Here is an 18,094-nt window from a genome sequence, read left to right on the forward strand (position 1 = left end):
GTTTGGCCTTTGGGCTATAGTTTGCCAACTCCCAGTTCAGACTTAGACCAATAAAAGATTGTTTCAGGAGGAATGTTTTATCGCTGACATTTTTTAGAGTTACTGGCGCACAGTGATAAGAAATAGCAACCTGAGTTTGAATAGGCTGGGGGCTGTATCCACTGTTCCACCCTTGGTACACCTCTCATTCCCACTGCACAGAGGGGGCCCAGGGCTCAGAGGGGCACCCAAGGCTCAGAGGGGATACCGTGGCCTGAGAAGGGCAGCTGGGGCTCAGAGGGAATACCTGGGGCTCAGAGGAGCAGCCAGGGCCTGAAGGAGGTGAGCCACTTGCCTAGAAATCCAGTCTGTGTCGCCCAGAGTGTGAATATCCTGAATACCCTCTTGGGCGGCTCGGATCCCTCCTCCCTGTGTGGTGGGGACTCCTTTCTGGGACAGACCCTGGGTCTGAGTCCGTGTTGCTCAGGGAAGCTGACACGGGCTCCTGTCACACTCGCCAGCACTTTTCTCTCTGGCTCAGGACAGGGTGGAAAAGTTAGGAAGTCTGCAGGAGTGGGCTTGGGGACAGTTTGGGGGCCCTGAGTCCCCTCATTTCCCTGTCTGGAGGCGCAGAGAACACTCCGGAGGGCCCGGTGGACCTGCTGTCCTCCCTGAGCCCGCCCCACTCACGTCTTCTCTCTGCCTCCCTCGTTCTCAATCAAAGACAGATCGAAGCTGCTCCTCATTGCTGAGGTCCCCTCAAGTCTCCTAACCGACTTCTTGACCCCAAACTTGCACTTTGTGGGAGGCTCCTATCCTCTCTCTGGCTCAGCCTTTGGATTGTGTAGTTTGTTTGTTTTTACCATCTTAACCATTTCTAAGTGTACACTTCAGTGGCATTAAGGACATCCACATTGTTGTGTAACCATCACCACCATCCCTCCTGGCACTTTCTCATCTTGCAAAATAGAAACTGCATATGCATTGATCAATAATTCCCCTTTCCCTCTCCCGCCAGCCCCTGGCACCCACCATTCTCCTTTCTGTCTCTGTGGATCTGGCTACTCTAGGGAGCTCATGCAAAGGGAATCGTACGGTATTTGTCCTGTTGTGGCTTATTTCACTCGCATAACTTCCTCAAGGCCTGTGCATGTCGCAGCATGCGTCAGAACGTCCTTTCTTTTCCAGGCTGAATCCTATTCCAACGTGTGGATGGGCCCCAGCTTATTACCCACCACCCGTCAGCGGACACTCGGGTTGCTCCCACCATTGGGCCATCGTGAACAGCGCTGCAATGAACGTGGTGGCCAGATTCCTGTTCAAGTCCCCAGTTTCATTTCTTTTATATCCAGAAGTGAGACTGATGCATCACATGGTAATTCTATGTTAATTTCTTTTTGTTGTTTTTTGTTGAGACAGAGTCTTGCTGTCACCCAGGCTGGAGTGCAGTGCCATGATCTCAGCTCACTGCAACCTCCACCTCCCAGGTTCAAGCGATTCACTTATTCCACACCTCTGAGGTGGGTCTTATTAGCCCCACTTTACAGATGGGGCAATCAAGGCCCAGACAGTTAAGTAACGTGTCCATAGGAGAGCAGGGCTTTGAACCTGGACTGTCTGGCTCCAGACTTGCTGTTTTAAACTATTAGTCAGTTAAAACTAGTAGCCTTCTTCTTCTTCTTTTTTTTTCTTTCTAAAGACAGTCTACTTTATTTTTTTCTTCATTTTTGAGTCAGGGTTTCACTCTTGGTGCCCAGGCTGGAGTGCAGCGGCACGATCATGTCTCACTGCAGCCTCCACTTCCTGGGCTCAAGCAATGCTCCCGCCTCAGCTCCCGAGTAGCTGGGACTACAGGCATGCGCCACCATGCCCAGCTAATTCTGTGTATTTTTAGTAGAGATGGGGTTTCACCATGTTGCTCAGGCTGGTCTTGAACTTGCTGGCCTCAAGCCATCCTCCCGCCTCGGCCTCCCAAAGTGCTGGGATTACAGGTGTGAGCCACTGTGCCGGCCGTTACCTCCAGGCTTCTACCGCAGCTGTTGGACACTGCCTCTGAGCCTCTCTTTCTCTCCTCTAATTCCTTTCCCACCACAGAATCAGTTCCTGTAGTAGTCTGAGCAGGAAGTGGAGAGAACACTCAAAATTGGAGACTTCGAGGATATATACAAAGGCGCAGGGAAAACAAAAGGGAGAGTGAAGCTGCTCCCCACCCTGGGGCTGAGGGGAGGAGGGCAGGGAGTGTCACCTGGAACCCAGGAGGAGAGAGGAGTCAACAGAAGGCTGCCTTCCAGGGACCGTGACCTCTGCTCAAGAGCTGCAGCCAGCCTGTGTGTTTCAGCTCAGTGCAGTTGGGGTATCACAGACCACCCCACATGCAGTGACTTGGAGGTGCTATTAATGATACTATTGGGGCAAGAGGTATAAACTGGGGTGACTGCACCGTCTAAGGCACAGTGGTCCCTGATTATCTGTTCCTTGGGCACACTGAGCACCTCCCTGACACAGGGCCTTTGCACTTGCTGGTTCATTTGCCAGAATGGCCCTCCCCAGCTCTCACCCTTCCGGTCTCCCCCCTCCAGCCCCCATCTCCCTGTGGCATTACCTTTTTATTTCTCTCATTAGCACTTAGCACCATCTATAATCCTTATCTATTTATTTGCTTATAAATATATTTATAGATAAATAAAAAAATATATTTTAGTATCTCTCTCTCTTTCCCTTACTAAAAAGGCCAGGGCAGACCAGACATGGTGGTTCAAACCTATAATCCCAGCACTTTGGGAGATCGAGGTGGGAGGATCGCCTGACTCCAGGAGTTCGAGACCAGCCTGGGCAACATAGTGGGATGCCCATCTCTATTAAAAAAAATAAAAATTAAAAAAATATTAGGTTGGCTGGGTGCAGGGTCTCACACCTGTAATCCTAGCACTTTGGGAAGCCGAGGTGGGTGGATCATTTGAGGTAAGGAGTTTGAGATCAGCCTGGCCAACATGGTGAAACCCCATTTCTACTAAAAAATACAAAAATTAGCTGGGAGTGGTGGCAGGCGCCTGTAGTCCCAGCTACTTGGGAGGGAGGCTGAGGCAGGAGAATCGCTGGAACCCGGGAGGCAGAGGCTGCAGTGAGCTGACATCACACCACTGCACTCCAGCCTGGGCAACAGAGCAAGACTCGTATCTCAAAAAAAAAAAAAATTAGTTGGTGTGGTGGCACATGTCTATAGGAGGCTCAGGTGGGAGGATTGCTTGAGCCCAGGGGGTGGAGGCTGCAGTGAGTTTTGCACTCCAGCTTGGGTGACAGAACCAGACCCTGTCTCAAAAAAAGTAAGGCCAGGGCAGAGAGGACCTGCCTGCTTTCTTCCCCATCTCCCCCCAGGCCCTAGCACACAGTAGGCCTGATACATAGTGAGTGCTCAGCAAATATTTGCCACATAAATGAATGAATGAGCATGTCCATCCCTTCTCTGGTAGGTAGGACAGGACCAGGTGGTCTCAGAGGAATCTTCTGGGTCCTGGGATAGGAATCATCCTCCTTTCTCCAGCTGCTGTTGAGAGTGGCAGCTGGCAGAAACTTCTGTCTTCTGGTGACCTGGCCCACGGAGCAGCGTATTAGCTCGCGGCTGCCAGCTGGGTCCTCCCCACGTGCTTGCACCTTTGTCCTGGGAAGCACGTCTGTGTTGGAGGGTTAGCCCTTGCCAGAGAGGACATATCAGAGTCCCCAAAGGCCAGGGACAAAAGTGAGGACTGATCGCCAGCCCTGAGTCAGAGAGGAAAGACTCCCGGAGGGAAGTCAGTGATCAGGGACTCAGAAAGGCATGATTCTGAAGGAAGACAGGATTTACAGGGCATCTCAGTCTGTTCAGGCTTCTAAAACAGAGTACCATAGACTGGGAGAACTTACAGACAACGGACATCTATTTCTCACATTTCTGGAGGTTGGGAAGTCCAAGATCAAGGCGCCAGCAGATTTGGTGGCGGTGAGGCCCTGCGTCCTGGTTCACAGACGGCAGCTTCTCTCTGTGTCCTTGCCTGGTGGAAGGGGAGATGCAGCTCTCTAGAGCCTCGTGTGTCAGGACCCTCATCCCATCGGTGAGGCCTCTGCCCCCATGACCTCGTCACTTCCCAAAAGCCCTACCTCCTAATACCATCACATGGTAATTAGGTTTCAACGTACAAATTTCAGGGGACACATTCAGATTCTAGCACAGGGGCTAAAAAGTCCAGGGGCAGAGGCTAAGTTTCTGGAGGGGCTGTTTGGGAGCTCTGGAGACCTTCTCTGATATTCACAATATTGCAGGGGGCATTTTGACCTACTGAAGAGAAACAGCTCCTAAAAAGTCACTCGCAGCAACATGAGAGATTCGCATTCTGATTAAAATCTATGCAGGCACCTCCTGCTTCAGAATCGTTGCCCTGGCTGTTCCCTCTGCCTGGAATGTTCTTCCCTGGATCTCAACACGTTCCTGCACTTCCTGCAGGTCTTTGCCCAAATGTCACCTTCTCACTGAGGCTGTCTCCAAACACCCCATTTAAATGGCAACCCCTCTCCCCCAGTAGCATTTACACTGTTCTCTTTTTCCCCTAAAGCATGCATCGTCCTCTAACTGCCTGTCCCGTGGAAATGCAGCATGCACAAACCACACACACAATTTTAAAAATTTTATGACAGAGGAACCTGTTCTGAAAAAAGAAAAAAAGATAAAAGAATTTTAGGGGTCATATTTTAAAAAGTAAAAAGAAACAGGTGAAATTAATTTAACTTGTAATATTATTCAGCCCTGGGTCAGTGTGTGTGGATGAACCACATCTACCAGAGTCCAAGGTAAAAGCTTGCCTCTGCCGCTGGGCCACGCAGCTGCCTGGCATGGTGGCCTGGGGCAAGTTGCTCAGCCTCTCTGTGCCCCGGCTCCCTTATCGGTGATGTTCAAATAGTGTCATTTCAGGCCGGGCGCGGTGGCTCACGCTTGTAATCCCAGCACTTTGGGAGGCCGAGGTGGGTGGATCACGAGGTCAGGAGATCGAGACCATGATGAAACCCCGTCTCTACTAAAAATACAAAAAATTAGCCGGGCGTGGTGGTGGGCACCTGTAGTCCCAGCTACTCGGAGAGGCTGAGACAGGAGAATGGCGTGAACCCGGGAGGCGGAGCTTGCAGTGAGCCGAGATTGCGCCACTGCACTCCAGCCTGGGCGACAGAGCGAGACTCCGTCTCAAAAAAAAAAAAAAAAAGTGTCATTTCAATGTGTAATCAATATAATATTGAGATATTTTATGCTCTTTTCATATGAAGGCTTTGAAATCCGGGATGTATATGACATAACATATCTCACCTCAGACTAGCCCCGTGTCAAGTGTCCCATAGCCACATAGGGCCAGTGGCTACTGTATTGGATAGCACAGCTCTAGTATCTTTTTGTTTTGTTTTTTGAGATGGGGTCTTGCTCTGTCATCCAGGCTGGAGTGCAGTGATGTCATCTTGGATCACTGCAACCTCTGCCTCCTGAGCTTAAGTGATCCTCCCACCTCAGCCTCCTGAGTGTCTGGGACCACAGGTACGTGCCACCATGCCCAGCGAATTTTTTTTTTTAACTTATTGTAGCAACAGGGTTTTGCTATGTTGACCAGGCTGGTCTCAAACTCCTGAGCTCAAGCAAAGTGCCTGCCTCGGCCTCCTAAAGTGCTGGGATTACAGGTGTGAGCCACTGTGCCCACAGCTCTAACATTTTATAAAATCCACCAATGATGATGTTTATCACTAATTGTTATTGCTTGTCTATTAACATACAGGACCCGCAAGGCTGGGGGCTTGCTTATGGTCCCTGCTGGGTCCCCAAACGCCCAACACAGTGCCCAGCACAGAGTAGGAGCTCAATGTGAACTGAATGAATCCAGCAGGCACACGTGAGCTCTCTTTCCTCCCTCACCAGCAGCGATCCAGGCGGCAGATGTGGCTACAATGCTTTCCTGGCTGTGCGTGGTGGCTCATGCCTGTAATCCCAGCACTTTGGAAGGCCGCGGCGAGTGGATCACTTGAGCCCAGGAGTTGGAGACCAGCCTGGCCACATAGTAAAACCGCATCTCCATTAAAAATACAAAAATTGGCCGGGTACAGTGGCTCACACCTGTAATCCCAGAACTTTGGGAGGCCGAGGTGGGCGGACCACCTGAGGTCAGGAGTTCAAGACAAGCCTGGCCAACATGGTGAAATCCCATCTCTACAAAAATATAAAAATTAGCCAGGCATGATGGCAGGTGCCTGTAATCCCAGCTACTCAGGAGGCTGAGGCAGGAGAACCGCTTGAACCCGGGAGGAGAAGGTTGCAGTGAGGCGAGATCACACCATTGCACTCTAGCCTGGGCAACAGAGTAAGACTCCTTCAAAAAAAAAAAAAAAAAAAAAAAAATAGCAGGGTGTGTGGCATGCACCTGTAATCCCAGCTGCTCAGGAGGCTGAGACAGGGAGAATTGCTTAAATCTGGGAGGCGGAGGTTGCAGTGAGCTGAGATCACACCATTGCACTCCAGCCTGGGCCACAGAGTGAGTCTCCATCTCAAAAGAAAAAAAAATAAGGTTTCCTCTTCCTTTGCTTTTTATTTCGTCCTTTCTTGCGCCCGTCTCTTCACTTTCCTTCACTTTCTTCCTCTTTTTCCTTTCCCTCAGCAAACAGCGTAGTGGTCATGTTTGTGGCAAGTGACTGGTTCACATCTCTGCTCGCTGCTCGCCAGGAGCCAGCTGTGCCTCCTTTAAGGAAGCCCTTTAGCTTCCATGCACTGTGTTCTGTTGCCGCTGGGGATGAGTGTGATTCTTCCCACGCTGGGGTGGGGCACAGGGCATGCGGCTGCCTGCAGGAGGTGTTGGCTTCGCCTCACACAGGCACCTTGCTAAGCATATGACCAAGATGAGCCCATGTAATCCTCATGACCACCCCAGGGTGCAGGCATGACTCAGACCGATCCCAAGGCACCGATAAGGGAGCCGGGGCATAGAGAGGCTGAGCAACTTGCCCCAGGCCACCATGCCAGGCAGCTGCGTGGCCCGGCAGCAGAGGCAAGCTTTTACCTTGGACTCTGGTAGACGTGGTTCATCCACACACACACTGACCAAGGGCCTACTGTGGGCCACGTGCTGTTCAGGAGCTGGGGGCACAGCAATGGACGAAACAGGCAGATTCCTGCCCCGTGGAGCTTTTTTTATCCTAGAAGAGGAAGGAAGCCAGTCAAACAAGCGAACACCTCCCTGGAGGGCGGTCGGTGCACAGAGAGAAATGAAGCAGCCAAGGGGGATAGGGAGGGTCCTGTGGGTAGTTTGTAACTTTCAAAGGGTGGGCAGGAAGGAAGTCATTGCTGAGAAGATGACACTGGAGTAAGGACCTAAGGAAGGGAGGGTGCGCCTCCTGGGTGTTAGGGAGAGGAGCATTCCAGGAGGGGACCAGGGAGTGCAAAGGTTCTGGGGCACGAGCCGGGCAGCAGGTGGAGGAGCTCCGGGGAGGAGGGTGTGGCTGGAGCAGAGTGGGCAAGGGGAGGGAGGGGGATGAGGTTAGGGAGATGTGACGATCTGGGTGTGTTTTGACTTTCTCTCTCGTATGAGATGTGGTGATCTTGTGGGCCATGGTGAGGGCTTTGGCTTTTACGCTGAATGAGGTGGGAGCCACGGAAAGGTTTCTTTCTTTTTGTTTTCTTGAGAGACAGGGTCTCACTATGTTGCCCAGGCTGGAGTGCAGTGACACAATCATAGCTCACTCACTGCAGCCTCGACTTCTGGGCTCACATGATTCTCCCACCTCAGCCTTCTCAGTAGCTGAAACTAGAGGTGTGTGCCACCTTACCTGGCTAACTTTTTATTTTTTGTAGAGATGGTGTCTGGCTGTGTTGCCCAGGCTGATCTCGAACTCCTGGCCTCAAGGGATCCTCCTGCCTCGGCCTCCAAAAGCACTGGGATTATAGGCATGAGCCACCACGCCTGGCCATTTCTTTAAAATAACAGTTTTTATTGAGATATAATTTGCATATCATGCATTCACCCATTTAAAGTATATAATTTGGCCAGGCATGATGGCTCACACTTGTAATCCCAGCACTTTGGGAGGCCAGGGTGGGAGGATGACCAGAATTTTGAGAGCAGCCTGGGCAACAAAGTGAGACCCTGTCTCAATAAAAATGAAAACATGAGGTGTGCATGGTGGCATATACTTGTCGTCCAAGCTAGTCAGGAGGCTGAGGCGGGAGGATGGTTTGAACCCAAGACTTCAAGGCTGTAGGGAGATGATACCACTGCACTCCAGCCTGGGTGACAGAGTGAGACCCTGTCTCTTGAAAAAAAAAAAAAAGTAAATAAAGTGTGCAATTTGATGGCTTTTTGTATATTCACAGAGTTGTGCAACCATCATTACCATCACTGGTACTGTCACTTTTTGAACATTTTCACCACTCCAAAATGAAACCCCAAACCTGTAACAGTCACTCCTCATTCTCCCCAGCCCCTGGCAACCACTGGTCTACTTTTTGTCTCCATAGATCTGCCTACTATGGACATTTTATGTAGGCAGAATCATACATGTGGCCTTTGTGTCTGGCTTCTTTCACTTATCAATGTTTTCAAGGTTCATCCATGGTGTAGCATGCGTCAGCCCTTCATTCCTTTTTATGATGAGTCATATTCCAGTGTGTGGTTATGCCACATTTTATTTACCTATTCACCAGCTGATGGGGGCATGGGTTATTTTCACTGCTTGGCTGCTGTGAACATTTGTGTCCAGGCGTCTGTGTGGACATGCTCTTTCCTTTCTCCTGGGCATACACCCAGGAGTGGAACTGCTGGGTCTTAGGGGACCCCTATGTTTACCTTTTGAGGCTGCACCATTTTCCAATCCCACAAGCGCCTCACAAGGCTTCCAACTCCTCCAGGTCTTTGCCTGCAGTGGTTCTCCGTCTTTGATCACTAAAGGACTCTGAGGAGAGGAGGAAAAGCATCTGACTTGATTTTCCAGGAGCCCCGTGACACCATGTTGATCGTATTTTGTTATCAGCACTCTTTCTTTTCTTCTGTATCTTTGACTTTCCCCAGGGCAAGACCTCTCAAACATGACGAAGTCTTTTTTTCCCTTCTTAAGCTGCTCTCCCTGCCACCGGAAGTGACTCCTCTCAGCAAGGCCAAGGTGGCTCACGTGTCCCAGCACCCTTTCATCTCTGCCCTTCTCTCTCAAGTGACAGCATGGTGTGACATGAGGGCTCTCCAGCCATGGCCTTGTAGCCCTCTTGGGTAAGCATCACGTACATTTGGACCTTGAAAACTTGGTCATGAATCAGAGTTAGATTGGGTGAGATGGTCAAGGCAGGTCAGTATCAAGGAAGTGGAGGAGGGTGTCAGGGCCAGGCAGACCGCGGATTTTAGTTAACCGGCTAATTTCAGAGAACTACAAAAGTCATTAAAAAAAAGGCAACTGCATAGCTGAAGGCTATTGAAGGCCTTAAGGAATTCAATGAAATGATATTAATTAATTAATCAATTGATCAGTTACTTGATTGATTAATGAGTTAATTAGCTGATTGAGTAAAGTATTTATTGAGTACCTGCTATGTGCCAGGCATTTTTCCAGGTGCTGGAGATACATCGATAAGCAAAACAGGGTCAGCTTCTGTCTTTCGGGAGCTGGAGGAGATGAACAAGGAAACAGATGAGACTATTTCACACAAAGCAAGGTGGCCTGACAGAGTGGGCTGGGACTCCTGTTTTCGACAGATGCAACAGCAAAGGCTTCTCTGAGGAGTGGGTTTCAGCTGAGCCCAGAAGAGTGGGGAGCCCCAGGAGCCTGAAGTGGGTTTCAGCTGAGCCCAGGAGAGTGGGGAGCCATGGAAGGATCTAGGGGAAGCGTATCCTAGACAGAGGAACAGGAAGTGCAAAGGTCCTGACACAAGAAAAAGCTGGGGACGCTCAATGAACAGAAACAATGGGGGAGAGGGCAGAAGATGGAGGCAGAGAGATGGGCAGGCACCAGGTCACGTGGGTCCGGAAAATAACGACGACAGTCCCCAGCTCAGTTGCACTGACACATTCCAGGGACTGTTCTAAGCACTGGCACGTTTTTTGACTTGTTTAATCCTCACAGTAGCCCTTGGAAAGGGGCTGTTCTAATCCCTGTTTCATAGATGAGGAGACTGAGGCACAGAAAGGCCCAAACCACTTGCCCCAGGACTCCAATGTGGGAAACCCCGGAGCCTGCATTTCTCTGAACCTGTCTCCCTGGGCTACCACAGTCTCACCCCAGCCACTCTGACCTCCCTCAGGAGTTGGGCCCTGCCCCTTGGGGCACTGGACCATATTCGGCCTCCTTAGAGGAAGGCAGTGCCAGGCAAAGCTGTCTAACCAGAACATAGCAGGTGCTCTGTAAATATTGGTTCAGGCGAAGACATATTGCTTAAGGATGGCCCTGGGAGAAGGCTGCTTTCTTCTGGAGTTAAATAAGAGGTTTAGAAAGCCCCCTCAGAGCACTCAAGGACTGAGCCTGCCTTACCCAGGTGCTGGGGACACCACCCTCCTGTCCCTGTGTAACCCAGGAGTCTCTTGTCCTCTCAGTAACTTCATTCAGAAAATGAGGGGACTGGCCAACATGAGGGGCCCAAAACTCAAGGTGGGGCCAGCGGTTCAGGGACCAGAAGGCAGGCCAGGTGGGGTGTGGTGGAGAACTTCAGGGGGGCGTGGAGGGCTTCAGGGACACACTCACCCATCTAAGGGCAACTGCCACTTAGTGCCAGCCCACTGCTGTGCACCCTATTCTGTTTTCTTTTCCTCTCTCTCTCTCCTTTTTTTTCTTTTTTTTTCCCCCCCAGGGTCTTGCTATCACCCAGGCTGGAGTGCGGTGGTAAGATCAGGGCTCACTGCAGCCTTGAACTCTGGGACTCAAGGGATCCTTCTGCCTCAGCCTCCTGAGTAGCTGGGACCACAAGCGCATGCCACTGTGGCTGGCTAATCTTTTCATTTTCTGTAGAGACTGGTCTCACTATGTTGCCCAGGCTGGTCTCCAACTAGTGGCCTCAAGTGATCCCTCACCTGGACCTTCCAAAGTGCTGGGATTACAGTTGTGGGCCACCATGCACCGGGCCTGCTCTGTTTTCTTGGAGCACTTGCCTGCAATTATCCTTCATTCATTTGCTCAAGTGCTCATCATTGGTTTCCCTCTTCATTAGAAAGTGGGGACTTGGTTTGGGTTAACTAAGCTTCCCTTGCATCAGTTTTCATTTCTTTCTTTCTTTTTCTTTTCTTTTTTTTTTGAGATGGAGTTTCGCTCTTGTTGCCCAGGCTGGAGTGCAATGGCGCTATCTCGGCTCACCACAACGTCCGCCTCCCGGGTTCAAGCGATTCTCCTGCCTCAGTCTCCTGAGTAGCTGAGTTTACAGGCATGCGCCAGCCACTACGCCCGGCTAATTTTGTATTGTTAGTAGAGACGGGGTTTTGCCATGTTGGTCAGGCTGGTCTCCAACTCCCGACCTCAGGTGATCCACCCACCTAGGCCTCCCGAAGTGCTGGGATTACAGGCGTGAGCCACCGCCCAGTTTTCTTATTGTAAAATGGAGCCATTGTGTGCAAAGCACTCAGGACAGGGGCCAGCACCTAGAAGGCTCCTCAGTCATTCATTCTAGAATATTTACTGTGAGCAGGCATTCCCCACCAGGCCACGTTCTAGAGCTGAGAACGCGTGGGGGGGGCCCCGCCTCAAGGGCTGGCATCCCAGTTGGAGCACATGGTCAGAATGCAAGGACGCAAATGAACGTGAACCTGCCAGGGGGTCCTCGGTCATAGGGTGATGGTGGCACCAACGTTACGAAGGGCCAGGCGGATACCTGGGAGAACAGAATTGCCTGTGCAGGGTGTATGAAGGCCCTGGGGCTGGAGCCTGCGGCCCTTCTTCCAGGGACAGTGAGGCTGGAGATGGACTGGGGAGATGAGGGTCTAGAAGGTGGTGGCGGGGCATGTGGACCGTTGTAAGGGCTCTGGGGTTCCTGGGTGGGCTGGAGTCCTACTCACTGTGACCAACCATGATGATGGTCCCGATAGAGGAGGAGGGGGAAGAGGAGGGAAAGGGAAGGGTGAGGGGCTCAGAGGGGAGAGCTGGGAGGAGGGGAGACATAGGTGGGGGAAGGGGTAGGAGAAAGGGAAAGGGAGCAAGAGGGTGAGGGGCACCAGGCCCCATAGGCGTTTTGGCTCAGCGGTCACGAGGCCTCCTCAGCTCCCGCCCCAAAACGGAAGCGAGGCCGTGGGGGCAGCGGCAGCGTGCGGGGCGTGTCTTGGCGGCCACGGCCCCGCCCCCTGCCCGTCCGATCAGCGCCCCTCCCCGTCCCCGCCCCGCTCCCGCCCCCGGCCCGCTCAGGCCCCGCCCCTGCCGCCGGAATCCTGGAGCCCAAGGCTGCCCGGGGGCGGTCCGGCGGCGCCGGCGATGGGGCATAAAACCACTGGCCACCTGCCGGGCTGCTCCTGCGTGCGCTGCCGTCCCGGATCCACCGTGTCTCTGCGGCCTGCCTGCCCGGAGTCGCCACCTGTGTCGTCTCTGTCGCCGTCCCCGTCTCCTGCCAGGCGCGGAGCCCTGCGAGCCGCGGGTGGGCCCCAGGCGCGCAGACATGGGCTGCTCCGCCAAAGCGCGCTGGGCTGCCGGGGCGCTGGGCGTCGCGGGGCTACTGTGCGCGGTGCTGGGCGCTGTCATGATCGTGATGGTGCCGTCGCTCATCAAGCAGCAGGTCCTCAAGGTGGGTGAGGGAGCCCCCAGGGGGTCCGCGCACGGACCCGGGCTGTTGGGCGCTGGGCGCCTGGAGGACCCGCGCGTTGCGGTAGGTGGGCGACCGCCCCGGAATCGGCGCCCGGGCCCGGCGCAGCAGAGCACGAGGGAGGCCAGGCGCTTCGGGAGGAGCTGCTGCCAGCCTCCCCACCACCCTCACCGCTCCAGACTGAGGCTAGGGGGGAACCCAGGGGCTTTGCTGGAGGCGCAGGCCAGGGTTCGGGAGGCCTGGATGGGAGACCACCCGGGCGCCTGACCCTCCCTAAGGGGTCTGGGCGCCCACGACGGATCAGGAGTGTGGACAGGTTGCTTCCGTTGTGCGGCCCGAAGGAGCCCAGGAGTGTGTGAACGTCTGCTTTCACAGCAGCCGGTAGCAGAGTCCGGTAAAATTAGAGCTGCACTTTGCTTGTATCCTGAGAGCCCAGGAGGACAGGAACCTTCTGTGAAGCCCACGTGGGTGCCCAGCTCACATGGTAGGTGCTCAGCTGAGCATCCTCCACTGCCCAGAATCTCCCCATAGGAACCCTTTCCCAGAGGCAGAATGCGCGACTCTGTTCTCCCTGCTCACTGCCTCCATGATTCAGTCTGGAAACTATAAGCCGCTTTTCTTCCCAGATTCCTGCAGAGGCAGGCACCAGCCCAAGGTCCTCTGAGTGCACGCAGCCTGAGGTCTTTCCTCTGATCCTAACCTTGCATACCATTGCCCTTTCAACCAGGGAGGCAGATTAGGCGGTCAGCTGGTCTGCAGACGGACAGACTCTGCCCTGGGTGCCTGGGTGGCCTGTTTGAATGAGCCTGGAGTTAGGAAAGGGCTGGGAGATTGCAGAGTATCACATTTGAACTAAAAGCCATTTAGAGTTTTGAAGCCCTGCAACCCACACATGCAGTGGCGGGGAGGGGAAACTGGGGCTTACTCTTATCAAAGTTCTAGCCAGATGCAGAGCTGGGGTGAAGATGTGGACATTGTCACTCTAATGGACATCTTTCCCCCTTGGCCTGCCTCTTTGGACTGGGTTTCTTAAGAATGGTTCCTTGTCCACATTTCATGTCTGTTCCCTCATTCACAGAGTGAATGAATGAGTGATTGAATGAAGGATCTGCTTAGATCTGGCTGCCACACTTCTTGGGACCCAGCTAGCTGGCTTTAAAGATGGAGCAACATGTGGCCCCTCTCAAGGTCTCAGGGTGAGCAGTTGTCTAGGGCATCTTGGCCATGTTGTGTCTATTTTTGATTTTTCAAATCTTGTCCCGCCAAAGCCTGTAATCTGATTGCAAAGAGGTCCCGGTGGATGGTGACACTGTCTCTGGGGATGGCAGGAAAAGCAACAGAATGGCCTCTTCCCCCCCGTTACAGCTCAGAGGCTTTCTCTGTTACACTGCGGGAGCTTTATTTTTCTGTGGCCTACTCATACTGAAACGTGTGTGTCAGTGACAGCCTTGTGGCTGCCGCAGTGCCAGGACCTCACTGTGTGTATGCAGGGTCCCTAGAGGGGCTGTCACTCAGGCGGTTCAAGCATGTGACCCTGTGCTGTGAGTGAGCACCTAGTCTCTTGCTTTGGGAGTGTGGGGGTGGTGGGACTTATGCCAGGTAAAGAGTCTTGCCAACTCAGTTATTCGGGGGCTTATTTCAAGGTGTTTTCTTTCTCAGGATGTCATCAGGTTAAGTATGTCAGTAGGGTATGTGTGTGTGTGTGTGTGTGTGCACCACACATGCGTGCACCACCAAATTTCCCCACTCCTCTCCCGGGCTTCTAAAGAGGAAAACCACATTGTCCTCAATTGTCCTGGAGCTAGGAGCATCTGGCTTAAAGTTGAACGGGAGCCTCCCAGCATCCCTCTGTGGATATCCCAAAGGCGATTGGTTTGGGGCCGAGTGGCGTGAAGGCAGGAAGACACGCCCAGCCCAAGACGGCCACTTCTGGAACCACCCAGGCTGGAGCAGCGGCCAAGTGCCTTAGCATGGAAAAAGAGAGCCTGTGTTCAGGGGACCAGGCGGGTGAGACACGCGCATAAGCAGGGACTGCCCGCTGGTGTTTTCTTTGGCTACATGAGTCTGTGTGCAACTTGAATGGGAGGCCTTGTGCTTTGATTTTTTTTTTTAATATGCTTTTTGGTTAACGACAAGTCCCTACAGTTGGCGCTCTGTGTCTGCAGGTTCTGCATCTGTGGATTCAATCAACTGTAGATTGAAAGTTTTCAGAAAAAATCCTCCCAAAATAACAATACAACTAAAAAAAAGACATAAAAACAATACTGTATAACAACTATTGACATACCATTTACATCGTATTAGGTATTATAAGTAACCTAGAGATGATTTAAAGAATATGGGAGGATGCGTGTAGGTGATATGCAAATACCGCAGCATTTTATGCAAATACCACAGCATTTTATGTCGGGGACTTGAGCATCTGCAGATCTTGGTATCTATGGGGGTCCTGAAACCAATTCCCCTCTGACATTGAGGGACGACTTTATATAAAATATATGAATACTTGCTCATAAAAAAAAGTTCAAATGGAGGAAAAGAGAGAAAGTTTCCCCCATTTTATTCCCCTCCTGAGCTATTATCACCATCATTGGTGTGGCTCTTTCTAGACCCTTTTCTGTGTACCAAGAGCCTGTATGTATACATATTAATATATATATTTTACATAACTTGAACTAACTGTAAGTGAACTTGAACATGTATAATTATTTTGCAATTTGCTTTTCAATTCAAAGATACCATCTGAAAAATTTTCCATGTCTCAGCAATAAATCTACCCCGCATTTTCCTTCATCACTGCTGGTATTCCTTTGACTGGTTATAGATTTGTTTACCTGTTTCTCCACTGACTGATCATTTTCTCTGTCACAAATGACAGCGATATCCCGACACATCCCTCTTCGTGTGGTTCATGAACATTTCCATAGGGTGGATTTCTAGAAGTGGGGCCTTGGGAGCAGGTGTGCTCAGTTTGAGTTTTGATGATTATGGCCAAATTGCCCTTCTGCACAGCTCTGTTGCTACATCCACCCACAAGGTATGGGACTGTGCCACTTCCCCTATCTCTGCCATCACTGGTGATTACTGATTTATCATTATCATTTTTTGGTAGCCAAGTTCCCGTGTGTCTCTGGTCCTCCAAGGAAGGCCCAGCTGGTGGACATGGGGGAGCGGCCCCTCACTGCAGCTGGGCTGCAAAAAAGGGATGCTCATCTTCCAAGGCTGCCATCTTCAATGATGAGCTGGGGTGAAGATGTGGATATTGTCACACTAGTTGACATCTTTTTCCCCTTGGCCTGCTTCTTTAGACTGAATTTCTTAAGAATGGCTTCTTGTCCACATTTCATGTTTACGTCCTTTTCACAGAACTTGGATGTGTGCCCCCAGGGATCTGAACCATGTCTTCATTATTCACTGGATCACCTGAGGTCAGGAGTTTGAGACCAGCCTGGCCAACATGGCTAAACCCCATCTCTACTACAAAATACAAAAACTAGCTGGACATGGTGGTGCATGCCTGTAATCCCAGCTACTCGGGACGCTGAAGCAGGAGAATAGCTTGAACCTGGGAGGCTGAGGTTGCAGTGAACTGAGATCGCGACACTGCCCTCCAGCCTGGGTGATAGAGTGAGACTCTGTCTCAAAAAAGAAAGAAGGAACTTAGATATATGTCTCAGCATAGGTAGGCCATAAAAACACATTACTAATTGAAAAAAGCTCTGGTGCTATTTATGTTAAAAAAAAACCCACCAAACAATATTTTATATTTTCTTTCCATTTTTATTTTTATTTTCGTAGAGACAAGGTCTCACTATGTTACCCGGGCTGGTCACGAACTCTTGGCCTTAAGTGATCCTTCTGCCTTGGCTTTCCAAAGCACTGGGATTATAGGTGTGAACCACCGTGCCCTGCCATTATTTTCAATGCCTTAATATTAGAATATGTTAAAGTTTGGGAAAAGGTGAGACTAACAGAAGTGGATACTCTAATGAGAGAAGGCAGGACACTGGGGGTGTGGCCAAAGGAAACCTAATACTTTATCTGTAATGCTCCTATTTATTTATTTATTTTTTGAGACGGAGTCTCGCTCTGTCGCCCAGGCTGGAGTGCAGTGGTGCAATCTCGGCTCACTGCAGCCTCCGCCTCCTGGGTTCACGCCATTCTCCTGCCTCAGCCTCCTGAGTAGCTGGGACTACAGGTGCCTGCCACCACACCCAGATAATTTTTTTTTGTATTTTTGTAGAGACGGGGTTTCACTGTGTTAGCCGGATGGTCTCGATCTCCTGACCTTGTGATCTTCCCCTCTCAGCCTCCCAAAGTGCTGGGATTACAAGCGTGAGCCACCGAGCCCGGCCATTATTTTTTGTTTTAACCAAGAAAATGTATCCACATGCTACATGTTTGATTAAAAATTACAAGGCCAAGCATGGTAGCTCAAACTTGCAATTCCAGCACTTTATGGGAGCAGGTGTGCTCAGCAGGTGTGCTGAGCAGGTGTGCTCAGCAGAGATAGGGGAAGTGGCACAGTCCCATACCTTGTGGGTGGATGTAGCAACAGAGCTGTGCAGAAGGGCAATTTGGCCATAATCATCAAAACTCAAACTGAGCACACCTGCTCCCAAGGCCCCACTTCTAGAAATCCACCCTATGGAAATGTTCATGAACCACACGAAGAGGGATGTGTCGGGATATCGCTGTCATTTGTGACAGAGAAAATGATCAGTCAGTGGAGAAACAGGTAAACAAATCTATAACCAGTCAAAGGAATACCAGCCATGAATTCAAGACTAGCCTGGGCAGCATAGTGAGACCCCCATCTCTACAAAAAAAAAAAAAAAAAAAAAAAAAAAAAAAACTAAGCTGGAGCATGGTAGCATGCACCTATAGTCCTAGCTACTCGAGAGGCTGAGGTGGGAGGATCTCTTGAGCCCAGAAGCTTGAGGCTGCAGTGAGCTGTGTTTGTGCCACTGTACTCCAACCTGGACAACAGAGTGAAATCCCATCTCTTTTTTTTTTTTTTTTTGAGACGGAATCTTGCTCTGTCGCCCAGGCTGGAGTGCAGTGGCGCGATCTCGGCTAACTGCAAGCTCCACCTCCTGGGTTCATGCCATTCTCCTGCCTCAGCCTCTCCGAGTAGCTGGGACTACAGGTGCCCGCCACCACACCCACCTTATTTTTTGTATTTTTAGTAGAGATGGGGTTTCACTGTTTTAGCCAGGATGGTGTCGATCTCCTGACCTAGTGATCCGCCCACCTTGGCCTCCCAAAGTGCTGGGATTACAGGCGTGAGCCACCGTGCCCAGCCAAAATCCCATCTCTTAAAAAAAAAAAATTACAAATGAACAGACACATAGCTTTCCT

The 18,094-nt window shown here is 51.3% G+C and overlaps 1 protein-coding gene across 6 annotated transcripts in view; it reads left to right on the plus strand.

The window, feature by feature from the left end:
- Positions 1-18,094, plus strand: part of SCARB1 (scavenger receptor class B member 1) — a 121,752-nt gene that overhangs the window by 20,388 nt on the left and 83,270 nt on the right. For 2 of the 6 annotated variants that reach the window (XM_058424925.1, XM_032168308.2), the window contains exons 2-3: positions 1,168-1,354; positions 9,088-9,236. Coding sequence is in view for 4 of the 6 variants with exons in the window: in XM_032168301.2 (XP_032024192.1) it covers positions 12,590-12,715 (126 nt within the window). In the remaining 2 variants the exon portion in view is untranslated. Of the gene's footprint in view, positions 1-1,167; positions 1,355-9,087; positions 9,237-12,363; positions 12,716-18,094 lie in introns of those variants that run through there. The other 4 variants (XM_032168305.2, XM_032168304.2, XM_032168301.2 and 1 more) reach the window with 3 other exon arrangements.

Source organism: Hylobates moloch, unplaced genomic scaffold, assembly GCF_009828535.3.
Source record: "Hylobates moloch isolate HMO894 unplaced genomic scaffold, HMol_V3 SCAFFOLD_12, whole genome shotgun sequence".
In the NCBI taxonomy this organism is placed as follows: domain Eukaryota; kingdom Metazoa; phylum Chordata; class Mammalia; order Primates; family Hylobatidae; genus Hylobates; species Hylobates moloch.